The 27861-nt window shown below is 48.7% G+C and overlaps 1 protein-coding gene across 1 annotated transcript in view; it reads right to left on the reverse strand.

Moving 5' to 3' along the window:
- LOC129341394 (pre-mRNA 3'-end-processing factor FIP1-like) overlaps window positions 1–26297 on the reverse strand; it is a 61549-nt gene extending 35252 nt beyond the window's left edge. Inside the window, exons 1-6 of the mRNA XM_054996568.1 lie at window positions 26008–26297; window positions 10665–10701; window positions 9166–9247; window positions 8355–8461; window positions 5959–6017; window positions 3693–3803 (exon numbers count right to left, since the gene is read on the reverse strand). Of these exons, the coding sequence (XP_054852543.1) occupies window positions 3693–3803; window positions 5959–6017; window positions 8355–8461; window positions 9166–9247; window positions 10665–10701; window positions 26008–26089 (478 nt within the window). The 5' untranslated portion in view covers window positions 26090–26297. The remainder of the gene's footprint in view (window positions 1–3692; window positions 3804–5958; window positions 6018–8354; window positions 8462–9165; window positions 9248–10664; window positions 10702–26007) is intronic.
- Window positions 26298–27861: the final 1564 nt, after the last annotated feature.

The raw sequence follows: 27861 nt of genomic DNA on the forward strand, positions 1-27861 counted from the left end.
GTGCTAATATGTAGTTTTCTACTTGTTGAGACTTTTTAACATTCTCCCAAAAAAAGGGGGGGGGGAGGTCTCCCTCCAGAATCAGCATAGTTCACTCCACCACTCCATTCTCCTACACATGTATGCTCTCAAATTGTTCCTAATGAATTTAAAGCTACTGCAGACAAATTAATCCTGGGCTTGCGCAGTAAATGCTATAAGGAACCACTGTTCTGCACTGTTGAGACAACTACCCTTACCAGAAGGGGTTACAATTTGGGACATTTCAATGCCTGAAGCAATGTAGAAACTTCCACAGGAAAATCTAGTGGGTTACAGCAAGTGTTAACATTCACACGTGAATGGTGACCCTCCTAAGAAAATGCTGATCTCACCACAGCTAAGGCTAGCCAGTATTGCCACTGTACTCCTGGTCAGAAGTGAGTGTGCAAATCAAGGTAATGAGGGAATCTCAGGGAGTGCCCGCATGTGCATGCTACACCACAGACTAGAGGGGAAAGGAGAACAGGTGAACAAGCTCACACAACATCCCCAGCCTACTAATCAGAGCTGCCCGTACAGGAGACCTGAGACACGCTGGGCGTTCAGACAAGAAAATCAACAACAATGATCTTTAGACATTTAATGTAACATAGCATCTCTTTACAACAGTATCAGATTATCAATATCCAAAAAGTGTGAGGGGAAAGAAGCCATGTCCCAGTCTAGTGGCAATGCCTGATGTAGCATTTTGTTAAAATTATATTTTTGAAAATGTTCACAGTGCAAGCATTACAAAGGAAAACTGATGATCCCAGTTGCAGTCAAGGAGATAGTATGGCCTCATCAGCAAATATATGTCCTGGCTGTCAAGCAGTTTTATAATTATGAATGAACACCCTTAAACATTTATATATTTATTTATTTACATTATTTACAGTCCATCTTTCTCAGCGAGACTCAAGGCAGAGTAAGACAACAGATTGACTGCCTGGACATTCAATAAACAAGTGAATAGAGTATAGACTGCAGAAACTGAAAGTTAATACATTTGTATGTTGCTAAAGCAGTATTTGTTTCAAAAGCCTGATAGAAACATGAGAGAAATTTCTGTTCAATAAACAAATGGTACTATTCATTGTTAGAAAGAAATCAAAACACTGGACTTACTATAAGCCAAAACAGATCAGACGCCAGATGTGTGGAGGACATGCATCACTTTCCCGCAAGGTTCCACAGTAAGTGTAGTGAGAAAGAACCTCTGTGTCAGATGCGCCCTGCTTATTGGCCATGTGTGCCTCTTATACTCTGTACTGTATTCTGGGCCTCTGAGAATGTGTAAAGAAATATCTGTGTAGCTAACTAACTGTGTAGCTGTGAATCGCTTATCTTGCAGGTGGCTACTTTCACTTTCTCGACTGGCCTGGGAAAGTGTCCTTGAAGTGCCAGTCGGAGCCATATCTCCATGAGACATGAAATGAGCTCATCCTCCTCTTCCCCTCCCCCCTACCCCACCCATGCTTCTAGGCCCTGCGCGCCTAAATTCTAACGGTCCCTATCCCGGGGCGGGAACCTTGCCCTGTAACTAACATGGCGTATTTCCCCTTTACGTCACTTCTGCCAATGCTGTAGTCTGAGTGCACTGATACTGATGGATCTCTAATAAAGAAACTTTAACTGGACTCTTGAACTGTCTGCAGTGAACTAACTGGCGATCCATCTGGCAGAGGCTGACACTCTGCCAGGGAGAAGAGGGAGAGAAACTCTCTTCTCCCAGGCACAGGTTCTCTCTCTAGGTGTCTTTTTTAGTCCTCTTGGTTCCCCCTCGCCACTGCTGGCTCCCATTGCTCCCCTAAAAGCACTCTGCAGCCAGAGGGAGCCGAGCGTGTGGGCAGCAGTGGTCAGAGGGAGCTGGCAGTGGTGATAGGCTCCTTGTCCTCTTGCTCTCGCCAGCGCCCTCCCCTTGCTCCCCTAAAAGCACTCTGCAGCCAGAGGGAGCCAAGTGTGCAGGTGGCAGTGAGAGCGACAAAGAGCCTATCACCGCTGCCAGCTCCCTCTGACTGCTGCCTGTACAATCGGCTCCCTCTTGCCGCCACCTGCACACTTGGCTCCCTTTGGCTGCGGAATGCTTTTAGGGGAGCAAGGGGAGCTGGTGGCGGCGAGAGGGAGCCAAGTGGACTAGACAAGACGCCTAGAGAAACAACCTCTGCCAGGGAAAAGAGGGATTCTCTCCCTCTCCTCCCTGGCAGTGGTTCCTTCTCACTACACTTCCCGTGGAACCTTATGGGAAACCAACTCATGTCCTCCACAGGTCAGACGTCTCGTCTGCTTTGGCTTATGAAAACTTCCTCTAATCAGTGGCATGGAAGGTATCCTTGCAAAAGTTACTCCTCCCATTTACTCTGCAGGCAGAGTTTTGCAAATAAGAGGGCTTTTCCCCTTACAGTGGCAGGGGGCTGTGGAAGTACAGGGACTGAAACACCATCGCCCGTATTTGTACATTTTAAACAATGGGTTGACCCTGACTTCAGGCAGCACCGAAAGAACTCCTCCTCTTAGGGATGGCTCTGGCTTGCTGGGAACAAACACATCAGGGTACTGACCACACCACACCCACATTTCTAGCACTACAGGGCTGTGCTCTTCCGTTTGGTCTTGACTCAACTCTCTGTTTTTTCACAAACTTTATGGTGACCCTGGAAATTCCCCTCCATCTTCAGGCCAATTCAGATTGTCCTTGCGGGACAATCTCCGCTGGCACTTTGCAGCCCAGCAGCTGGGGATGACAGTATCCAGAACACCCTCCCCTGCCTGGAGGACCAGGGGTCCCCAGAAGAGCCACTGGAGAGAAAAAGGCTTTGGAAAGAGTCCACATCCTGATGGCAGCACACGGGTGGACCATCACGCAAGCCAACAGAAAAGGCAAGCTGGGGCCATCCCATGGGAGGTAGCCGGCCACCTTGCCTCTGGCACAGACAATAACTGAACTGGGCACTGCATGGGGCAAGAGCGATGGGGGCCATGCTGGGGAGCCCCAAGGGCAACTGCCTTTTCAAAACTTAGTTTGCATTTTTTCAGCTGTTGCTCGTACTTGGCTTTTCATTTTCTGTTTTAAAAAAATGTTGGAACGGCAGTCTGGCCCTTGGTGTTCCAGGAAATAGCCGAAGAGAATGGCTCACTGAATCCCGCTGTATATTTACACAAAACCTCACCTAGCAGTTAAAAGTCTTAACAACTTGACTGGGACTGTTCTACTGTAACTATCAGTTTTGTGACTCCATTAGCATCAAACCCGGGTGATGATTCAAGTCTCTTTTTTGTTCTCTTGCTGAAGTTAATGCCTTAAAAATACTTGTCTTTGGCAGATGGAAGAAAGAGGAAGATTTCGTCCCCTTCCTCACTGCAGCGTCCCCTCCCCGCAACCAACAATGCTATTTCTTTGTGTGTGTCTGACAGCCCCAGAAATGGTCTTTCTGGTGCTTGAAAGGGACTGCAAGAGCAGAGAGGAACGCAGGAATATCAGCACACTTCACGGGACATGAGCCCTTCATTTGCCACAGAACTTCATGGGCTGAGAGGATTCTGGAGGAGGTCTGTGGGGCCCATCTTCCTGTCTGCCCCCCTCCCGCTCTTGTCCCTGCTGCCAGTAATAACATAGAGCCAAAAAAGAAATCTACTGGTAATATTTACCACAAGAAACTTTGAGGCCCCACCTGGTTTCCTCCACGGTTTGTCTTCAAACGATTCTAAATCCACTTCTATTACAGGCAATCCGTTTATATTCCCTGCAGCCTCTAAATCAATACCTTTGGGCTGCAGCTTGGCTTTGAAGAAAGAGAAACAGGCAGTGAGTGCTAAACTTTGCTTCCAATCCATTAACTCAGTGAACACGTTTTTCCACTTTAGGGAGCCCAGGGGCACCGAGGCTCTGTGACAGAACTTCTGCCCATTTCCCAGCTCAACCACAGCCAAGGTTTCTGTCCAAGTTCTTCTCCCTGGCTTGGCTTATTAATCAAAAAAGCTGTGGGTTTTGGCTGCCTGACTGACAGGCAGGGGAAAAGGTGTGGGGGGAGAAAGCAACTTGGGCCTAGGCTGGTAAAAATTTGGGGTTAGTCGGCATAGACCTGGGTGTTAAAACTGCCCAGAAGTGAATGCCTGTCGTCTTTCCCATAGCTCCTTTTAAACTTCTTGATGGCAGGGAACTTTATGCTTCTGAAACCCTAAAGTACGACAATGCGCTTTATAAATATTATTATTAAAAAATAAACAGATGCACCTAAAAGATGAGGAATGCACCAGATGGAAGCGCAGTGTTATGTAGCACTGAAGCAGCAACTTCTGGTTTCCTCCCTAGAATGAAGTGACTGAACCCTTTAAATCGCACTCCCCACCCCACCCCACCCCAGGTAGGGCTTGCTCGAAAATGTATTCCTGAAGTAGATTCAGGCTTGGAGAATCCTACCAGCACAAACGACATGGACTGTAAAGGGGTTCCACCACAAAGAGTTTTGAATGTCAGTATTACATCCATTTCCCAGGCTACCTATCTGTTTCTGGAACTAACTCCAAGAGCTGGGGCTGACCTTGAAACCCTAAAGGGCACAAGACCCGGATATCTGAAGGCTGGATTCTAACCCAAGGACCTGCCTGTGGTCCGAGATCTGTGCTGGCACATTGCTCTGTGGGCCTGCACACTGTACAGCACTTAAAATGCTGTAAAACGATTACTATTGCAATTTGCTTAACACCCCAGGAAAGTGAAGAGATGCAACTTCCTGCACTTGACAAGAGAAGCACTAAGGCAGACACCAACAAATTTAGCAGCTTGCCTAAGTTTAGCCGCCGTGGCAGCTCCATCAGGGCGGGGAATCAGGGTAGAACTCTTGTAAACAAAAAGTCTGACAAGTAGGGGTTTTTTTTGCCATCAAGTCCCAGCTGCCTTATGGTAACCCCAGAGGGTTTTCAAGGCAAGAGGCAAACAGAGGTGGGTTGCCATTGCCTGCCTTTATGTAACAGCCCTGGCCTTCCTTGGTGGTCTCTCATCCAAGGACTAACGGGGGCCATCCCTGCTTAGCTTCTGAGATCTGATGAGCTAGCCTGGGCCAGCCAGGTGTGGAAGTTAAGTGGCAGAGAAGAAAACTGAGCATTCTTCCCACACTGACTTTCCTGTCTCTCACATTCTTAGACGTGCATCAAGAGAAATGAACAGAATTTCTGGGAGGGGATGACACATGAGGAGCATGATGCAAACCCTGGGCAGATATAACCACAGTGGTGCTTTAGGAGAGCCTGTGCAGATGCCCTCTCTCCTCTCCGCCCTGTGCAAACACCCTCTATCCTTCGTGTGTAAAACATCTATCTCAATCACCCAAACTCTTGATTTACAGCTAACCCTGGTTAGTGTTAAAATTGGTGCACAAGCAATGTTCACCACAGTTAGCTCCAAGAGAAGGGCAGAGAATTTGAATAAAGGGGGAAGAAAAATCATCTGTCTGTTCCTGAAATCTATGAGCAGTAACAAGATCACTCCCAATGTCAGACCTGATTGCTAAGTCTTTCTTCTAGCGAATACACCCAGCCAAACCCTGCCCCCCCTCCCCATTTTGTAACCTGGGGTTGGGGACAATACTGGAGATGGCCAACTCTAGTTATAAGTGCAGGAAATGGCAGCGATCCCTCTGAAAGACAAGAGCATTCATCTGGAAATCAACAATGCATTCAGTCACTCTGGACTGCACAGACTGGGGCGGTCCTGTCTGGCAGCCCAAGCAAGACTTCTGCATCTGATAGAAGAAATGGTGCCTCCCTTCACCTCTCCTTTGGAGAAGCAGAGATTGAAGGAAACACCCCAAAAGGTATTCATTCCCACTTCAGGAAGGTACCCTGATATTGCCGCATGAAATTGCTTTTTTGAACACTTAGATAAAGTCCCACTTAACAGAAGTGGGTGATAGTGAAGAGAGAAGAATGTTACAATACCTGAAGCGGATGCTCCATAGCCTCGACCTGTTTTTAGATTCAGATTCATCGGTGTTCCCCTAGAAACAAAAAGAAATCTGGAAATGTCGGTTGCCAGCTGGCTGCCTGCCTTGGTAAGCCGCAACATTTCATGTTGACTGAGAGGTATTTTCAAGCAGGCTACCCAAGTGAGCAGGTTCACTGGTCCTACACATAAGGATCAACATGGGCCCAGGAGGCACCACTCTGCAGCTCTCGTGTTGGAGGAATGCTCCTCCATGCATGAAGATTCCATCCACCATGAGAACCAGCCCTTGCCTCCCTGCCTCCCTGATGTAACTTTATGATTTGGAGGGAATCTTAAAGTATAGAGCAAGATGCGGGTCCAGTAGCACCTTAAAGACCAACTAGATTTCCAGGGAATGAACTTTTGAGAGTCAGTGATGAATCTAGTTGGTCGTTAAGGTGCTACTGGACCCAAATCTTGTTCTTCAACTACAGATCAACACAGCTACCCAACTGAAACTATCTTAAAGTACAGAGGGACATTCTATCATGCAACCCCACCCCACCCCCCCGAAACAGTGCAGCTCAAGCACAGGTTAACCACTGCAGGGAGAATTAGGTCAGAACTGCAGCACAACCAAGCCCCCTCAGGTTAGCATCATTTCACTACAGTGAAAACTGCACCACTCCTTCCAGTAGCAATCTTAGCCATCCCACCTTAGTCACAGGGCAACAGTAAAGGGTTACCCACTAACTAACCTATCATACTACTGCATACTCCAAGGATTTTAGTTTTTACATTTAAAACTATTCCCTGAAAGAGGAGTGAAATTGTTTATTGCTCTCCATGAGCCATGAAATGCCGAGGAAAACCAAGCACCAATTACTCGCCACCTAGCCCCAAACCTGCAGAGCGACCGGACCACAAGACTAGACTCCCAAGACTCCAGGCGGATTCAGCCGTCAAGATCAGCACCGCCACACTCGTCCTGTTTCCGAATCGCTACTCTCCCAACAGGTCCTCAGCTCACGGCTGTTCAGATGTTCAACTCTCCCCACCCACTTGCATTTCGTCTCTGCTGCTCCAGCCTCACATCTGGAGCCACGATGGGTCTCTCAGAAGCCACACAGCTTTCCAAAAGCTTCTTGAATCAAGCTGCACTTCCCCATGGCATTTGCGGACCTTTTCAAGCTAACAAGTTACCACAGAGTAACGACCTCCACACCTCAATTTATCTTCCGATTGTTCACAGCACAGGTAAGGTACAAATGGAAGAGATACAGCTGAATTTTGGTAGCTCCACGGTAACAACACGTGGAGACCTTGATTTATTGCATAATAATTAGAATAACAGAATTACAGGGTTGGAAGGTACCTCCAGGGTCATCTAGTCCAACCCCCTGCATAATGCAGGAAATTCACAAATACTTCTCCCCCTCCCATACACACAGTCCCAGTGACTTTTACTCCATGCCCAGAAAATGGCAAAACTCTGTCAGGATCCCTGGCCAAACTGGCCTCGAGAAAATTGCTTCCTGACCCCAAGGTGGCGATCAGCCTTACCCAGGGTGTCTAAGAAGGGGCCACAAGAACTAAGCACTGATGCAGCCTGTCCTGCCTTTGCTCTCAGGATCTGCCTAGGTTCACAGAATCAGCGTTGCTGTCAGATGGTCATTTAGCCTCTGCTTAAAAACCTCCAAAGAAGGAGAGCCCACCCAAAGTAATTACCCAAGAGTAAGCCTGCTCTTCTGTTCAAAAGTCCGCTGCCTCCCTACACACACACACACAACACTGCATTCTCCAAGTCCCATGCAGGTGGTCAAAGAATGCAGAAATGTACCTGGGACTGGGTGGGGAGATGGAGTGGGCTACCCAGTGGCCCTGCCCCTTTGCTGACCTCAATCATTGTGCATACAAGATCCCATTTCCACGGGAGTCTTTGCATGTTCACTGTCAGAAAGTGTGATCTGTAACTTGGGAAAACATTCTGAATTGGTGCATGCTTGGGGTGTATGCCCTTGTGCAACCAAAAACTAAAATAGGAGAAAGTTGTACATGGATTTGATCACTGTGCCCCCCCACCTCAATCCATATACTTCCCGAGTAGACTGTTGCTCCATCTGTACCAGACCCATTTGCCCCAAACGGCAGCTGTTCTCTGGGCTCTCAGGCAGAGAGATGTCTTTGCCAGACTTGCTCCAAAATCCTTTAACTCCCAGGGGCGGAACTTGGCACCTTTTCCAAGGAACACAGAGATTCAACCTCCCTGAACAGAGAGTGGAAATACGCTTGTGTCTCCCAAGGCAAGGTGTAACTTGCCTCGAGTGCATGATGTGAATAAAAAGGGAAGCAAATTACATTCTGAAGTAAAGAATGAACCTAGAGCAGGCAAGAAGGCAAAGGAACGTACATGTACGAAGGTGCTCCCGTTTTGATGTTGCCAATGGTGACTCTGATGTCATCATCATCACTGTCGCTCTCACTGTCTTCCTCATCATCCTCGCCACTAGGAAGAACCTAAGGCAGACACACAAGCAGGTTTTCCCTCAAGCCTTCTTTATTCTTGGATATTTGCTTCTCAACGCTGGCACTGTAGCATTTCATAGTGTTTCTGTACACCTGATATTATCAGGACTACTTCAGTGGCATTAATCATTCCGGTAAATTCTCTCTGCTTGCACCCTGTTTAAGGTCTCAGCATGCCTTCCAAACACGAGTAAGAAGTTTTGGCACGTCGTCAAAGACCCCATGATTTGCAGCATGTGGTCTTTGCTGAGATTAGGCATCGCTCCTTTCAGCTGAGTGTAGAACCTAAGCTGGCAGCAATTCAGAGAGTGGAGTGAGGGAAGGTTAGCACAATGAAAAGCTGGGTCCAAATTGGAAAGCAATTCATCCTTGTTCCCACCACGGAATTCCCTCCCAAACCCACTCCACTATCAGCCGGATTCAGTTGAGTTTAGCTTGTCCCAACCAATAGCACAGTTTGACCAGGTGACAGATCACTGGCTGAGGCCAGGTTTAGCCGTCCCATTGCTTTCCCAAGCCTCTTCCCAACTTGGGGACCACCAGAAAGTTTAAGAACATCTCTTGTAACCTACATCTCTGATAAAGGAAGCTTTGACTCTCAAAAGCTCATTCCATGGAAATCTAGTTGGTCTTTAAGGTGCAGCAGGCTCCAAATCTTGCTGTTGTAACTTACAGGTTCTGCTTATCCTACTTACCTGTTGCAACAACTCTCGATCTTCACAGTTGACAATCCTGTTCTCCTGGGGAACATCGTGTAAAAGATGAGATTCTGAGTGTCTGACAAAAAAAGACAGACAAAACCAACCAATATTAGGTTTACTACTGGAAAGCATCTCAGTCACAACTGCTAGCAATTTGCTAGGCTAACAGTGCTGATGTTGTGATAAGCTGTAGGAAATGCATATATCCCCAGTGCCGTTTACTGGCTACCCAGGGAATAGGGCCTGCTGATGTAATGCAAGAGTCACTCCTGTTATTGGGAGAAAGGACTGCTTTCTGAACTGAAAACCAACGTAGGGTTCTTCACACTGATGCTCGATTCGCACAGCGGTGCAGAGTTCAGGCCTTGTGTGTTGCCTGAATCTCAGCTCCTAAAATGCTTACTGTCTTGTGGCACATGATAGCATAAACTTTCACGACCCAATGCTCAGACACACACATGCAGGTACAAAGAGAGAAGGAGCAGTGGGGAGGAGCCATTACTGAGTGGTGAGAAGGCCCAAGAGCCCGAGAAGCAGGGGTGCAACATCACTCTGAAGCATCTGAACTGGAATTCATACACTGATTTGACGCTAGCAGACTTCGGGTGAGCACCTGACACCGTAATGGGGGGGGGGAAATGCCCCTCTGAAAAGGAACCCTCTTGCTCAACTCAGGTCAGATCTTCGGACCTTGCTTCCATCTGCACTCTGCAGTATTATATAACACATAACTGTGGCCCTGGGACAATGAGCCTTTGAGCCTCTCTTTGTCATAAGTCAACTCAACTTCGTCTGTTTGTACCCAGCTCTGCTTATTTATTTATTTAAATACTTATATGTTGCCTTTCAACCCAAAACGGTCCCCGAGGCAGTGAACAACAGATAATCAAAACATTAACATTTAAAATGCATATATAAATAAAAAACATACAGACATATAAACAAAACACACACACAACCAGGAAGGAAGGCCAGTAAGATTTTACTGGGAGTATGTCAAAATGAAATTTAAGAAGTCTTCATCGGCTGGTGGAAGAAAATGAGAGATATCTTTTCCAACTGAATGTAAGTCGTCATCCACCTGATAAAATAAGTTCTGGCTCACAAAAGTTCACACGACTTTAGATTTGCTCTTCTTTAAGGTGCTACAACGGTGTTGCTTTGGCTATGACAGGCTGACTCAGCCGTCTTTCTGAAAGCTCTCAGCATGCACTGACTGGCAAAGCTCAGGGCCACTTACTGGCTAACCAGGGAACAGGGCCTGCTGCTGATGTAATGCAAAAGTCAGGAGGAGCAATGATGGGCAAACCAGGCTGCCTTGGACAGGAAAAGGTAAAGAAGGAGCTTAACGAACAAAATCAGATCTCGCTATTTCTGTCTGGAATATCTAGATTCCAAATTGCTAGAAATTAGGGCCACATCAAACAACAGACCTATGTAGTTACATTCCCATAAACACACATTTGTCTAAATAAATAATGTTTAGTATTTACCCAGAAATCGGTCCATCTTCTTGCTTACCACTGTCATCTGAAAATAAAGCAAGGGGCGGGGAGAACGATCATATTTAAGTACAGGCAGAAACAGGAAAGATCCAAACACTTGGAACGGGTTACTTTGGTGGCAAATATCTCTACCTGCAAAACACACCACAGATTGGCATTGCCAATCCTGAGACAAGAGACACCACTCAAACAGCAGGCCTGTCAAGGGAACAAGACTCGAAGGATGGAACTGCCAACCCTCCCCTGTGCCCGGCTGCCATGCCCCATGCCCTCCGGTCTCCCTGCCTGGCAGTCTACTTCCTCTTTCTCTTCAGGCTTGTTTCCATTGCCTTCCCTCACAGCCACTGCAGCGCCCGTTCCCCTCACATTACCTTGAGCATCATCTCTTCCTAGGTATCTGGACAGGCTTGCCCTAGTTTTCCTTCCTTACTTCCCCCACCTACCTATGAGATGGCTACTGTTCTACACCCTCAACTCAAAATTCAGACTTCTGACCCTTTTCCTCTTCAGCTTCTAAGTGTTTCATTTATTAAAATATTTATAGCCTTGCCTTTCTGATTGTCAATGCTGCTCAGTCATCTAGTCCAACCCCCTGCCCAGTGCAGGATCAGCCTAAAGCATCTCTGACAAATATTCATCCAGCCTCTTCTTGAAAACTGTCAGTGAAGGGGAGCTCACCACCTCCCTAGGCAGCTGGTTCCACTTTTGAACTACTCTGACCATGAAAAAGCTCTTCCTAATATCCAGCTGGTACCTTTGTGCATGCAATTTAAGGCCATTGTTTCGGGTCCTACCCTCTGCTGCCAACTGGAACAGCTCCCTGCCCTCCTCCAAATGGCAGCCTTTCAAATACTTAAAGAGAGCAACCATGTCCTCCGTCAATCTCCTCTTCTCCAAACTAAACATTCCCAAGGCCCTCAGCCCTTCCTCGTAGGGCTCAGTATCCAGACCCTTGATCATCCCCGTCGCTCTCTTCTGCACCCTCTCGATTTTGTTCACATCCTTTTTGAAGCGAGGCCTCCAGAACTGCACACAATACTCCAGGTGCGGCCTGACCAAGGCGGTATAGAGAGGGGGCTAGGACCTCCTGCAATTTCGATGCTATGGCCACTTTGATACAACCCAGGATTGAATTGGCCTTTTTTGCCACCGCATCACACTGACTGCTCGTATTTAGTTTCCAGTCCACTCTTACCCCAAGATCCCTTTCACATAGACTACTGCCCAGAAGTGTATCCCCCATCCAGTATTTGTGCTTCCCATTTTTGTGGCCCAGATGTAATACTGTGCACTTGTCTTTGTTGATCCCACTGTTCCATGACAGAGTTCCACCAAGCACTGAGATCCCACCCACTCCCAGGCAGGGGTCTTTCAAAAAAGGCAAGGGTTTCCCTTCATGTGATCTATTTATTTGTTATCCGCCCTGAGCCTGCGAAAGTGGGGAGGGCGGAATATAAATATAATAAATTAAATTAAATTAAATTAAATTGAAGGGGGATGCTCCCGTAGAGCTATGAACACTATTATTGTAACAATATTCTGCAAACGCTAGAAAATCAGTCCAATTATCTTGTTGATAATTAATGTAACATCTTAAAAATTGCTCCAGGACCTGATTAACCCTTTTGGACTGCCCATCGGTCTCGGGATGGTATGCTGAACTCAAACCTTGAGTCATTCCTGTTACTTCCATCAGCTCCCGCCAAAACTTGGCAATGAATTGTGGGCCCCGATCCAATATTACTTTGTCAGGAAATGAATGGAATTTTACTATATGCTGCATGAACAATGTGGCCAACTTTTTGTCTGTTGGCAACGAGCATGGGATGAAATGGGCTTGTTTGGAAAACAAATCCACCACCACCCAAATCACTGTTTTCCCTTTGCTTGGGGGGAGGTCAGTGATGAAGTCCATGGAAACTACAGACCAAGGTTGGGGTGGGGTTTCTAGAGGTTGTAATAATCCCGGAGGTTCCCCCCCCCTCTTTTTCTCCATTAAACAGGTCTGACATGTGGATACATATTTCGATATATCCTTCCACGTTCCTGGCCATCAAAACTATCTTTTTATTAAGTGCAATGTTTTTAAATAACCCAGATGCCTGGCCAATTTGGCATCATGACAGTGTTTCAAGATCTCTCCCTAGTCCCGGCGAGATATACATTTTGTTGTTCTTATTCCAGCAATCATTTTCTCCCTTCTCTAAATCTTCAGACCAATTCTCCTACTTTCTTTTTTAATTCCGCCTTAATTTTCTCTTCCCACTCCGGGGGGGGGGGGAGAGAAAGGGAAAGGCAGTCCGTCTTTGCCACTTGGTTCCTGGTCATAACAGCACCTCCTAACTGGGCAGGGGAAAACATCATGTCTACCACTTCCCTCCTCTGGCATCGCAGCCACTGTTGTGGCTTCCTTCCTGGGAGCAGGTCAGGCTCCCAGGAAGCCAGTAGAAATACTGCCCCTTTGAGCGCCTTTCTGGTAGCTTCTTTGGCTTCGGCTCCGTCTCCGGGTGGCTCTTTCCTTCACCTGGACACTTGGTGGCAAAGTGGCCCACTTCCATGCATCTCAAACACAGCCCTTGTCTCACTCTCCAATCTCTCTAGTCCAAGGGAATGTTGGCTCGCGGCCTCCGTTGCTCCTGGGGTTGGGCGTTCACCAATCCTTTCCGCTGACCAGTTTGATGCTGCAACTTCACTATTTGCTCCCAATTTTCAATCTTGCAAGCCAGTTGGATCCAGCCCAGGAGTGTTCGAGGGTCATCTTGCACCATTGCTTTGGCCACCAGATTGGGGTTCAGGCCAGCTCTGAAAAACTCTAGCTTCACTCCTTCCGTCCAGTCCCTCAGTTTAGCCGCATACTCTTGGAACTCTGCTGCGTACTCTTGGACTGGATGTTTGCCGTGCCTTATACGCCTCAGGTGGGTTCTCACCCTCTCCTCCTCGAGAGGGTCCTCATACTGCTCCTTAAATGCCTGGATGAATGCATCCATGCTCCCCAGTTCCGTGGCTTGCTTTGAGTATAAAGTAACATACCACTTAGCTGCCGAGCCTATCAGCTGAGACCCTATGTAGCTCACTTGACTCAGTTCATCTGGCCCCATTCTCTTAGGAACTCCCCCATTTGCACCAAGAAATAGCCCAATCCCTCGAGGTCTCCATCAAAATGGGCTTCCAGTTTACACCAAGTCAGGGGTGCCGGGTTCCAGTCCCATGGGACCCTCGGTCCTCTTGCGCATGGTCTTGGGGCCCCTGGGAGGATGTATGGTGCTGGTCCCGCTGGGAGGGCAGGTGCGACTGGACCTGGAGGCAATCCGCCTGGGGCCACCTCTTGGTCGGGAGGCCTCACTGGTGCCTCCCCTCCACCTCTGCAAGCCCACACGACTAGGTACAGTTTGCGCATTCCATCCATAATTTCCAGCAATCCGTCTGCCTGACCTCCTCCATCTCCTTGCACATCTGCTGTAAGTCAGACATCCCATTCAGATCTCTGAGCTCTCCGTTCTCATCATCCTCACCCACGCCCTGGTCCTTCATCCTTCCGTACGAGGGACGTGACATCCATCCTCGGGGCGTTGTACCCAGCCAGTGCAGGATTCTGGCTCCTCTCTTGGGAATCAGCCCGGCCCCGCGCTCTGAGCTAGTCCCAAGCGTTGGCAGTTCCATGGATTCTTGAGAAAGGTCCTTGGGGTTCACAGGAGATCCATTGTCCCTTCCTGCTGCCATGCTGTAGGTAGGGAATCTCACTGGCTTCCCCTGATTCCGAAGACTGAAGTGATTCCAGGCAAAATGTCAGGCCTGGCTAGGGAAATCTCTCAGACTCTCCACTTCCTCAAACATGGTTGTATGAGTTAAAGGTCTTTATTAGACCTTTAGTGCATGAGTAGAGAGTAATTGCTTGGAATGCCAAAGCAAAGTCTTCCCCAAGAGGTCATACCTCCAGTCCCCTCCCTCCAGTCCAAACAAGAGACAATTGAAGTTAGCACGAAAGTCCTACAAGAGATGCAGAGCTGAAATTCCCAAGGTCTGTTCCCACACTGCTCCAACTGCACTGATAACACCACTCAGCCCAAGCAAAGCAAGATACAGTGAAGGAGGAAAGCTACCCCACTACCCATACCCCCAGTAGAAATACATGTACAGGTATGACAGGCAGGCTGGCTTGACTTCCTGACACAGTTCTCCTGAGCCGCCGTATGAATAATACAGTAAAACAAACACACAGCAAGGCAGGAGGGAGGGAATGTGTGCCTGCACAAAGACCTAGATGAACAACAGTTACAGGTAAGTGCAACACTGTTTTTGTCTTCAGTCTTCAGTGCAGTCCCACATTGGGAGTTTAGCATGCTACTCACCAATGGAAGAGGGTATGAGTGGGTCAGCTGATCAAGGAATGCAGCACGGCTGTTCCCACTGATGATACTTTTTTGGTATTCGTGTTGACAGTGTAGTGCTTTATATCAGCTGCAGACCACAGGGCAGCCTGACAGATGTGCTGAAGAAGTTAGCAAACCCCTTCTCCAAGTATCCTTGTGTCCGGGAAGTGGGTGGAACTATGAAGAAATCTCTGGTCCAAGGAATTTGGAAGGGATCTGGTACCCGCTAGGGGACATAATTATTTAGTCCTTGCGATGTAAGGAAGTCCACAATGGAGAAAAATCACAGATGAAATGGACAGGTCATACTTGATATTACTCGCCCATTCATGGTGATTGTGAACTGTTGCACTAAGCATCTCCACTCGGTGTTTTCTTTCTTTCTCCAACATATGTATGGTTGCAGAAGGGCCTTATTTCCTACAGCCTATACCACAGAGCTGTGTTATCCATGGGAGTTTGAACCCTCCTGATGTGCAATAGATCTGCAACAGAAGCAGGGAAAAAAGACCAGACGCTCCAAGTCAGAATATCATAATGTGTAGAGATTTCTTTTTTAATGTACCATAGATGCCCAAAACCTTGAACAAAGGAAAAAAACTACAAAGTGCACCCCCATCTAATGTTGAAGCATTTGTGGCTATAGAAATGACAACGCAGGATCTTCTGAATGGGCACCCTTGGGTTAGATTCTCAGTTTGGGCCCACTGTGACAACAATCCAAGTACAGATCCTGGGATAAACAGCTTTTGCTTGTTGATGGGTCATCACCGGGTTACAGTGATGTAAAACCCAATTTGCAGTGGCCCTATACTCAGTTGAGTGAAGAAATAGGTCAGAAGTAATAGTCGCTATGAGACCCAATAGCTTCCAAACCAATAACATGGCTTGGTAACACTCGGTAATACAGAGATGGGTTAGAGATCGAACCTCCCTGACTCTGATAATCAGGAATAAGATCCTGTCCACAGAGGAACCAAATTCAGACCCCCCAATGAAGTGTATAGTTCTACCAGGGGTAAGAGTAGCAAAGCGTATTCCACTACTAGTAGCCATTTTCCCCAGTAGGGATACACCCAGCAGACCCTGGGTTGGAGGAACAGGACGACCACTGTCATGCACTCAGTAAGCACACGAGGTGCAGAGGCCAAGGTGAGGGAAGGCACTGTCTATTGAACACATTCGCCATATATAGAACAAAGATGTCTCCTGTGGTTGGGATGTACAGAGATGTGTAGTGTGCCTCCTTAAGGCTGACGAGTGCAAACTCTTTGTATCAAACGGTGGATGAGGTACACATGTGAAACCTGTGAACTTAATAAAGTTATTCAGGTATGGAGGCTTAAGTAACACCCCTGGCCAGTGAACTATAAAAAGTCTCCTTGAAGGCAGGAGAACAGGCTTCTGCTCTAGAGCAGTGGTTCTCAACCTGGGACCATATGGCCCCCCTGGGGGCCACAGGATATTCCAAGGGGGCCACGGGTAAAAACTGCATAAATGGGGGGCCACAGAGTGAAGTGAGAAGTGAAGAAAACAGAGAAGTGACCGAGAAAAGAAAACAGAAAAGACAGTGTGTGGGGTGCTGTTTCTTCATGTAAGTGTAACCCTGAGTCCACTAGGGGGAGCTAAAGAGCAGGGGTATTCCATATAAGGAAGAAAAAGCGCAATTTACAAACAAGACATTGAAATAGCTGTCTTCAAGTACAACACCTTTACTGGCATATAAAATAGCTACCTTTATACCGGTAGGACAGGGGGGGGCACAGGAAGGAAACAAGGTTGGAAGGGGGCCACAGTCGGAACAAGGTTGAGAAACACTGCTCTAGAGGAGCCTACACAAAGGTGGTCACTCAGAAAACATAGCAATAGTGCTGTCTCTATAGGCAGGATTGAAGAAAAAGAGTGACAGAATCTTAAGAGAAAAATAAAGGGGTGCAATCTGCCTAGAAGAACAGAAAGGTGCTAGACCCAGCTTTCGTTAGTCATTCTTTGTTTCACAACCCCCTTGGTAGTGTGACATTGAGCTGAGAGATGGGGTGTTTGACCCTAAGGTCGAATGTAGGAATACCTTCCAAGTGATGCTCGTTCTTTTGAGGGCACTGCATGCAAACTTGGGCAGTACCCAATGGACCAGTGGCAATGACAGCAAGCGACTTTGTGGTCTGGTAATTTTCCTGTATCTGGATTAAGGAATCAACAACCTGTCCCTGAAGGGAACATTCTCAATCATCCTTCCTTATCCCCAGGGAGTGCTGTTAAGCATAACCAGGTTCAACACCTGATAACTACGACTGAAGCTCTAGAGCTGGCTAAAGATTTCATAGTGTGTCTTCCAGCTGTCCTCTCTTATTTGGCTGATTAATAGCCTTTTTTGACGAGATTGCACAGAAGAAAAAACACGGTAAGCAAGGAGCAGAGCTAAGGAGAACCTCCCCTAATGGCAGTGAGAAAAGATCTGAGGGGAATGGGGGCGCTCTGTCCCCTACCTGCTTTTGGCGGGAAACTCCTGCATGTGCGCAGTAGGGGCAGAACATCCCCTTCTGGTCTTTTAGAACTAAAGAATCTTTTCCAGTCGACAGGCCTGTGCGTTCACAGTCCCAATGTGGGACTGCACTGAAGACCGAAGACAAACATGGATGTTCCATCAAGTAGCTAATAACTATCAATAGACCATCCTCCATGAATTTGTCTATCTCTTACTAATGTCTTCTAGGCTAATGAATATCACCCCATCTTCTTGAAGGCAAATTCCATCAATGAACTGCATGTTGCATGTAAAAGAGATAATCGCAAAGGAGGGGCTGTGATTCAGTGGCAGAGCATCTGCTTGGCGTGCCAAAAGTTCCAGATTCCATCCCCAGCATCTCCAATTGAAAAGACCAGGTAGTAGGTGATCTGAGTAGACAATGCTGACTTTGACGGACGAATGGCTTGACTCAGTACAGTGCAGCTTCATGTGCGAGGAGAGGGTATAGAGTGAGAATTGATATTAAAGAGAATTCAGGGCGACTGCTGGCCCACCCAAACAGTCTTCTCTCTCTTCTGCTGCCTCAGCACAGCACCTCCCTAATGGAGGAAAGATGGCAACAGGGCAACAGCCACTATCCACATCAGCGGCAATGCCGTGTTATGGTTGATGTATTCCTGCTCTACAACATACTGACCAACCGAACCAGGACGCTCCTGAACTGGAGGAACAACAAATCACAGTATATTGAATCCTATAAATGTATTAAAGTGACTAGTGAAATATGTGAATAAATTATACAATCTCATACAATCTTCCTGAAACAAATGAACATATACACATCAAAGAATCTGCCAATAATTCCAACAATAACCTTCATTCAATATCAAAAATAGCTCTGTGACACTGAGAGATCTCTGACTTTTGGTGCTACACCTCTGAAGATGCCAGCCACAGCTGCTGGCGAAACGTCAGGAACTACAATGCCAAGACCACGGCCATACAGCCCGGAAAACCCACAACAACCATCGTTCTCCGGCCGTGAAAGCCTTCGACAATACAAAAATAGCTCTGTTACAAATTTCAGTTCATGTTTATGTACATCTGGCCATTCTTCTCCAAAACAGTTCAATAGTTATAAAGTATATGTCTCTCTTTCTTTTGCAGAGCTGCCGGAGTAAGGTCTTAAGGTGACAAGAACCGTCATACGGAAATCATCAGGTATGCACAACAACTTCTATGGTTGTATAAATTGTTAATGTTCTCTTTCTGTATTCCTGTACAGGTCAGACATCACATCTAGGGGGTAAAGCCCCTCCCCCCGCAAAAGCCCAACAGGAAAGTTAGCTCACTCAACCTGTTTCGCAAATTCCACTTTTTCAAGGGCAAGATGAATATCCACACATCCCTGGCCCCTGTGCTCCACAATATACAGCTCTAGAAGTTAATAATTAAATATCAGCCATTAGTGAACCTTTTGAGCTCACTACAACATATTGAGGCTTCACACAATTAGTAGGGGTGATACAAACATGAGGCTGACTTCCCACATGCAAAATATATTCTCCACCACAGATCTTTGTCCCGATCTGACTGCATGCGCTTATCTGGTATCTGAATTCAGAACCACTTGTCTCATGCAACAGTGGCAAATACTAAATTCGAATCGCCTTCCAGGCAAATCCTATCTGCTTTCAGAACTTGTGTCTGTGTGTTGCATCTGGGAGGCCGTAGACTCAATCCCTGGCATCTCCAACACGCAGGGAAAGCTTTTTCTCAGTCCAACACCTGGAGAGCCAATGGTCCCAGGCTGGAAAAGGCAGACATTTGCCAAGTTATTTATTTTAGATATTTCATACCACTTTCCTTTAAAGTTTAAAATGGTTTAGCAATAAAATTAGGTCAGCAATACACAACCTCACCAGCAGGGGAGAAAGTGGGCAAGATCCTGCTAATCTACTACCAGCAGCTGAGCACCATTTGGGCTGGGTTTGTTTCTTCCTCTCTTTGCAGGCCCTTAAGCCTAGGTGTGAGCTTAAGACCTGCATTAGACAGCTTGGCAGACCAGAACCAGTGCAAGGTAAATTGATGTTCCTTTATTTTATTTATGTACATAAAATGAATGGCTGAATTGGTAGTTTTTATATTTGTGAATGTTCTACAAGCTGCTTTGGGTCCCTGTGGGGAGAAAAGCAGCCAAGAAATGCCCTAATAAAAACCTGAAAAGCAGAGCAACCAATTTTCACACAGGAAGGCATTATTCAAGTTGGAAAAGGGAAAAAAATATTGTCTGAAACTGACTTCAACAATCTGGTGGGAAATGAATGATTTTGACCAACTTTTGCTAAGACTCGGGAATGTGTCTTGGAGACGGGCATGATCCAAAAAAAATTAACAATCCAATTGATCGTGGATCGGGGCTGGCAACGATCCCAAATAAACGATCCACATCGATCATCTCCCGTTCCCGATCCGTGGATCGTGGAGGAAAAAGCGGAGGGGCGTCCCGCTGTTCCTAGAGATACAGGAACGGTGGGTGATGCTGGCGGCATCTGTATTTGTGTTTGGCCATCTGTGTTTGGCCGTCAGAGCTGCCTATCAGGGTTTGCAGGGATGAGATTGGCTACAGAACACCTTCCCCCTCCTTCCCCTGGGTGTCTTCTCCCAACTGGTGACTGCTTTGCTGCTCTGAGGTTGGAAGGAAGACCTGCTGATCAAGGAAAGCTGGGCTTCCATTCGGGTTTCCAGGGGGACAGAAGGAGGGCAAACACAGCTCAGGCATTCCCCTGGCTCCACTGCCAGGGAAATAGATTGCTGGCGCCTGAGTGTCTGGATCCCCGATCCGAGCCCAATCACCCTGATCCAGGCCCCTCCCAATCGCTGGATCGTTGGCCGTGGACAATCACGATCACGATCCGCCGGGTCACAATCGCGCGATCGCCATTATCATGGGGGTTTTTTTATCGTAATGAGGATCATGCCCATCTCTAGTCTTGACACACACACACACACCCTAATTTTCAAAATTCATCATTCTCAAAAACTGCTAGTTCTAAAACAACAACAAAGGTCTTCTTTCTGAAGGAGAGAAACCAGATCATTTATTTTTAAAAACAGCATTACAAAAGACATCAAAAGGCAGGGAGGCAGCCATGGAAGAGGTTCAGTGTTGAAGACAGGTGGTCGGGAGGCCGCCTTGCCACAGTGACTGATTGCCATTTCATAGCATTTACAAAACCTTACGACCAATTATTAATTTAACACTACCAAAAGGAGTAGGTAAAAAAATCAGGAAAAAGATAAACAGCTTTTAGGTACAAAAGAATTAAGAACAATGTTACAATGAGATCTCAAGCGGCAGCCTAAACGAGCCCCGACAGAAACCTGAACAGGAAGGAGTGTGGCATAATCAAGCGGGGACTGCCATTCAGAAAATGCATTCAGAAATTGTGGAGCCACAACAGAAAAGGTCCTGCTGTCCTCGCCCCCCCATACAGTGAACCTATTAATGTTTTCATTGTCAGAAATGTATCAGTATCACAGTCTTCAACACACATTCCAGAGCAAGCCCATAAAATTCAATAAATGACTTTAAAGTAATGAGATGCGGATCACAGCTTGAGCCTTCTGGTCTAGACAATATTAATCAGCAGTTTTAACAAAGCCTGTATTTTTAACTGAGTATAGGCCAAAGGACCAACAATATCACCTCTGCCCACTGCCTTACCCACATGCAAGCTGAAATTTGGGCATTTAACCCCCTCCTTGCCAGAGAGAACAGCAATGGGTGTTTTAACAGAGTTCTCTCTGCTACTCCCTTCCATCTTCTTTTGTAGTAGTTTGCACTCCTGAGTGAACAGACGAAGCCCACAATCACAGAAGTCTAGCAAAGTATCCACTGGAGTTCATAGGAGTGGAAGAGCCCTTTGCCAGCTCCTGGGTTGGCCTGCCATGGCCAGAACTAAACTAGCAAATGTGGGATAATTTAAATGTAATAAGAGATTTGTGTGTGTGTGTGTGTGTGTGTGCGTGTGCGCGCGCACGCGCAGAAGTGTTACAAACTAGTATGGTTACTTTCCTCGAGCCCTTGGAAAAGTACGCGGCAGAACCAGATGGATACAATTTTCCACACCAGACACACTGAACTGGAAGGCACATCTTTACTGAGCTGCTTGAGCACCTACTTCATTCTCTGAACCATGGACTGCCCACCCCAGTACCCCTACCTACCTTGAATGCCACTTAATGTTTGCTCCAAACGCAAAAGGTAAAATACCCCACAAGTACCTTCTGCTTGTCTCAGCACACTCTATACTGGGACACAGATGGAAAGGTGGAAAAGATTAACCGCAAGCATTGACCCAGCAGGAACCAGGAAGGTGCAAAGAGTAATAGGGGAAAAAACCAAGCAAGCGGGAACCGTTAACCAGGAGATTCATCACTGTAATGGCAACTACTGTGAAACATCAGGAATGCTGTCACTTGCCGCCCCAATTAAGAGTTCTAGGAAATCTGAAAACTTGCACATTTTTCTGTGTCACTGGGTTGGCCTTACAAATGGTAGTATATGAATTGCATTCTTGGCTTTCTGGTAAAACACAGATGGGTAACCAGTGGGGCCTAGTTCTTGCAGAGGTTCTGGGCTCAGTTTCTGAGCTGTAACACTTCAAACTGTTCAACCTAAATGCCCCTCCATACCAAAATTTCCCCCCATACAGAAAAGTAACTACACTCTAGCCCTTTCCACAGGTACCTAGCTTTCTACAAGGAGGGAATTTTTGATCAGTGACAACTAAACCTTGATAGCTAGCTCCAAATTCTCTCTTCCCTGAGCAAGGGCTGTACTCCATGGCTAGACTGCACATGACACAACTCTGCTGAAGCTGAACCAGTCTGGGTCTGTATGCAGATGCACAAAGGAAAGTCTGAATTAAGAAAACAGCAACCAGGCAGGCAAGAGGATAACCAGGCATGGTTGAAGGCCTAGCGGCATTCCTGCAGCAGCACAGCCCCCCAAGTATCAGTCCCCAAAATCCCACATATACAGAGCTTCAATAGGCAGAGTTCTCTCTCACTGGGATTTCCAGTGACCCAACAGCACTGGAAATCTGGCACATGAACAAACCAAAATACTACCACAACCAAGAACACTAGGGCATCCAAATTACTGCGCCACAAAATCCTTACTAACCAGTTCTTACCACCTGAGATACTGAGATCCCACTGAAAGGTAGCTAATACAATTTAATATAATTCAACACTCAGTGCAGAAATCCAAAGAGGAGAACACAGACAACAGGTGGCTGCCCAGCCTTCACTGAAGAACTCCAGTGAAGAGGCCCATCGGTCACCCTGGAACATACAGGACGACCCGAAGACCACCTGCCTGAGGAGACTTGTTCAGGATTGCTCTCTAAGCCCATTAGATCTAGACTGGTCTAGATTTGTAGTGGCAGGGAAATCGGTCTTGCCTTCTGCCATGGGACTGACTGCCCATCGTATGACAGTCAGCTGTGGCCTAAAAGTTAAACACCCAAGAAAAAAGAACTTCTGTAAAGGTTCCCCACCCACTTGCCCGAAGAAATGTATTTACTTAAACCAGGTGAACAGCGAGCAAGAGGAGACCAACACACCTGGAACCTGCTGCTCCTCATTCTAAATTTAGGTAAAATCAAAGGATCACACACTGGTACAAAAATCCACACAGTTTAGAAAGGATATTTGGGGTGGTTGTTTGGCTGGAGAATTTTCAGCAGATTATTCATCTTCCTTTCTGCGTTGTTAACAAAGGCTCATTAGAGGCGCCTTTTTGAGACGCTGAAGGAGGTGCAAGTTACGTTTCTAATTTAATAAACCAAAACTATTACTGTGAGAAGTGTAAAGACTTAATGTTTCCTCTTTTGCCCATTCACTAGTGCAGTAACATTAAAGAGAACTGAAATAGCTTCCAAAATTAAATAAGCATGCTCTCAACTTATAACCCAACCACTTAGATTTTGACTTCACCAATTAAGTTGCTCACACAACTACCATTCCAGAGGATTCACCTACTGGTTTAAAAACACCAAACTTTGCAACCTCAGTACTTCTTCTTGAACAAACTCTTATCTTGGAATATTGGCACTTCAACATCATGAGTGAGTGAATGAGTGAGTGAGTGAGTGAGTGAGTGTGTGAGTGAGTGTGTGTGTGTGAGAGAGAGAAAGAAGTGCCCTTAAGTTGCAGTCAACTTATGGGGTCTCCATAGAGTTTTAAAGGCAAGAAATGAACAGAAGTGGTTTGCCATTGCCTGCCTCTGCACTGCGACCCTGAACTTCTTTGGCAGTCTTCCACCCAAGTACTAACCAGGGCTGACCCTGCTTAACTTTCAAGCTCTGACAAGATTGGGCCAGCTTGGGCCATCCAGATAAGGCTCAACCTTACTTGCACGCTTGCGTATGGGCCGTCAATTTGCAACTGACTTATGGCAACCCCACCGTAGGGCTATCAAGGCAAGTGAGGAGCAGAGGTGGTTTGCCATCTGCCTTTTTCTGCAGTCTTCCTTGGTGGTGGCCCATCCAAGTACTGACCCTGCTTAGCTTCTGAGATCAGGCTGTACCATGCCACTTTCTCTCCTCAACATTACTTACTCCTGTGTAAGCATGCATGGGACTCTAACCTTGGTGGGAATCCTTTTTGCTTTGCTCTCATGCAGGGGAAGACAGGCACTCGTAATCTCATGCTCTTTTATACCACATGTACATGTATGGAGGATGCCAGGTTTGAAAGGGAAAAATAAATCCACCGAAAGCAGTTGGGTCAACTCTTTCTGCCCAGGACAGGAATGGCTGCATTCTGTACCTGGCTCAGATTAAATATCTTTGCTGCAGTGAGAAAAACACATGCAGCAGTCTGCCCAAAGGCAAAGATCCCTCTGACGTAGGAATCACTAATTGGAGGACCCCCCCCCTGCCCACTCCAGCCCCAGCAACATCACTAACTGGTTTCATGGTTGCCAGGCCAAGGGCAAAGGAAGTACACTGTAGGACAGGCGGCTGTGTCAGTGGGACTCATTGGGAGATGCTCTATTTCCATGCCCAGGAAAAACTACTTCTACACTCACCAGGGAGCATTTCCCTGAATGTTCCCTGGCGAAGTCACATTTCCACAACATGGACTGCCCAGCAGTGCTCAGCTTCTGCTGCACAGAAAACCCAAAGGTACTTCTGCTTTGCCTACAATATGCAGCATCAGATGAAGGCACAGGCCACTAAGATGCTACAGCACTTGGCCTGCTGCCCTCACTAAGCCTCTGAGAAAACTAGTATCTTCTTGGAAACCAGCTGAACAATAACACAAGTGCCTATTAATTTTTGATTAATAATTGCCAACATAGGAATGTCCTTTGATTCTATTCCGCCCCTATGTCCACATCAGGTGCCCCCTGTTCCCTCTTAAGCTCAGCCTCTTCTCTCTCACTGCCCCTCGTGTCTGACCCCCCCCTCCTCCATCACTCTACAAATCCTTCACCAAAACCCACCTTTGCTGCGGCTTAACCTTAACCTCTCGGCCTTCATCCCCAACTGAAAACCAAGCACGTGGCACTGAACCGCAGCCTCTCTTACCCGCCTGGTTACCCAGCCTCTGCCTGTGCTTTCTCCTGTGACTGTAAGTTCCTCGGGGCGGGTGCCCCTCTTTCAGCAAAGCACGGCGCTCCCGGATGGGCCGCCTGGCCCCGGCTGCCTTCTCCCCGTGCTAAGGCGGAGAGCAGGCGCTCCTCGGGGCAGGGGCCTTTGATTCGCTGCCCTAAGGCCAGCTGGCGGGCCAGCTGGCAGCCGGCTCAACGAAAGCGATGGGAGGCGGGCTGGCAGCGCACGTGGGTCAAAGCAAGCCCGCAGGCTCAGCTGGGCCGGCACCTCCCAGGCCGCTCGGCTCGGTTCGGCTCCGGGGGTGTCGAAGGGCCCAATCCCCCCTGGCAGGGGCGGGTCTGGGAGGCCCGTGCGGCCACCGCTGCTTCGGGAACCCGGGGAAGACTGGCCAGGAGGGGCGGCGGCGGCGGCGAGAGCACGGCGGGAATCGGGCCCCGACGCCCTCCGCTGCGCCTGGGGGCGGAGGCCGGCAGCCCCGCTTGGCTTCTGCCTCCCCCCCCAACCGGGGAGAAGCCGCCGGCCGCCTGGGCCCGGCCTGCCTGCCTGCCGCCAAGGCTAACAAAAGCCAGGGGAGGCGGAGCGCGCCCCGCGCAGCGCCCCTCTCCGCCTGCCGCCCGGGCTGCCTTGGCCCTCCACCCTGGCCGCCTTAGGAGGACGGGAGGCAGGCAGGCAGGCAGCGGCGCGGCGGGAAGGGAAGGGAAGGGGCGGCGCGGAGGCAACCTGCAGCGGGGCTCGCCCGGCGCCTCATCCCGGCGGCGCTGCGCCCTCGGCCGCCCGCGCCTCCGGCCAAAGGGGGCGGGAGGGGAGGGGCCGGGCCGGGCCGGGCGGGCGCCTGCTTGCGAGGAGGCCGGCCCGGCGGTGCCTACCTCCGTAGAGCCACTGCTCCTCGTCCTCGTCCGCCTCCAGCAGCGCGCCTCCGGGCCCGGCGGGCTCCAGCTCGGTAGCCATGGCGGTGGCGGCGGCGGGCCGGCCGGGCCGCGAGAGGCCTGGGCAGGCGGGCCGGAGGATGCTCAGAGGCCGGCCTGCGCCGCCGCCAGCCCCATCCTGCGCGCAGGCGACGGGGCAGCCCGCTGGGAGGGCGCGGGGGCTAAAGCGCCGCCATCGGCCTTTCTTCGCCTTCCCCGAGGAGAGGGGAGCCGAGGCGAGGCGGGCAGGGCGGCGGGGGGATCGCGCAACGTGGGAGCCGCCGAGGCGGGGAGGCTGCCGGGCTGCTGCGGCGGCGAGAGGCGCGCCCAGGTCCTAGCGCCCAGCAACCAGGCAGCCGGCGCGCCTCGGCGCCCGGCCAGCCTCACCTCCTCGGCCCGAGCGGGTCTCCTCGGGCTCAGGCGCGCGGCAGAATCGCCTTCCCGGGCTGCTCTTCCGTGAGCGGGGCAGGTGCGGCCGGGAAGCGGCGCGCGGCTGCCGGGCACCCTTCCCGAGGCAGAGGCAGAGCCGGGCGGGCGTCGCGCTTTGCGCGCTTCGGGCAGCGCTGCGCACGGGCCGGATCCCGCGCGAGGCAGCCGAGGAAGGGAAGGCAGAAGGCTCGTCGCCGTTTCGAACGGCTCCTCTTCCAGTAGCGGGCGGGTCAGGCTAGACTCGGAACAGACTCTATTCCCTGCGGTGCCGGAGACTCGCCCTGGGCGAACTGGACCCGTCACTCTGAATCGAACGCACCGAACAGGATTGTTGTGCGAATGCAAAGGAGGACAGGAGAAGGAGGTTGCAGAACCATCTACCTAAATATGCTTACAACAACCCTGCAAGGTAGAGCGGTATTATGCTGCCAATGTAAACTTAGCAGTTAGCATGTCAAATTAAGCTCGGAGACACCCGGCTCGGATCATGCAAACTGGACTTTGGGCCTAACCTATTTCCAGGGTTGCTAGGAAGATGAATACCACAGTGACTAAAACCAGCATTATCCTCCTAGCTGGAGGCTGAGAAAACAGCTGGTCTTCCCTTGCCAAGTTCCTGGCAGGAACAAGAGCCCAAGCAGCAACTTGTTCTGTATTTTGGCCGTTTTGTTTGCGCCAGCTCCCTTTCTCCGTGGTTAGGAAACCAGTTTTCCATTTCGAACAACCCCACATGTACTAAATCTGCAAAGCACTGCTAGAATTAGGGTTGCTAGGTCTAGTGTGGGAAATCCCTGGAGATTTTGTGGGTGGGATTTGAGGAGGGGAGGGACATCTACAGGCTATAATCCCATAGAATATGCCATAAAGCCTCCAAAGCAGCCATTTTCCCAGGGGAACTGATCTCTATGGCTTGAAGAAAACAGGGTTGACATACCTGTAACTTATGTTCATCGAGTTCTTCTGTGCTGACACACATGGGGACTGCGCAGGCGCAGGCCAGCCGCCGGAGAATTTTCCATAGCTTCTATAGCTCCGAAGGGGCCGTTTGTCGCGCGCCTCAGCGACCGTTTTCCCGCCCAAACGGTCACGTGCTCCTCCAGCGACCAACGGCCCCTTCCCTCAGTTCTCCTTGCCGCCGCTTAACCAATACACATAGCCACAACCTGCATAGACATCAATATTTGTTATAGCCCACACAGCATTGTGCATTGGAATTCACAGCGGGGTAGGAGGGAGGGTTGTGTGTCAGCACAGAAGAACTCGATGAACATAAGTTACAGGTATGTCAACCCTGTTTTCATCTTCGTTCTTCTGTGCCTCCACACATGGGAGTGTACCAAGCTTCACACAATAAGGAAGGTGGGGTGAAGTCCAACACAATTTTAT

Source organism: Eublepharis macularius, chromosome 13, assembly GCF_028583425.1.
Source record: "Eublepharis macularius isolate TG4126 chromosome 13, MPM_Emac_v1.0, whole genome shotgun sequence".
NCBI lineage: Eukaryota > Metazoa > Chordata > Lepidosauria > Squamata > Eublepharidae > Eublepharis > Eublepharis macularius.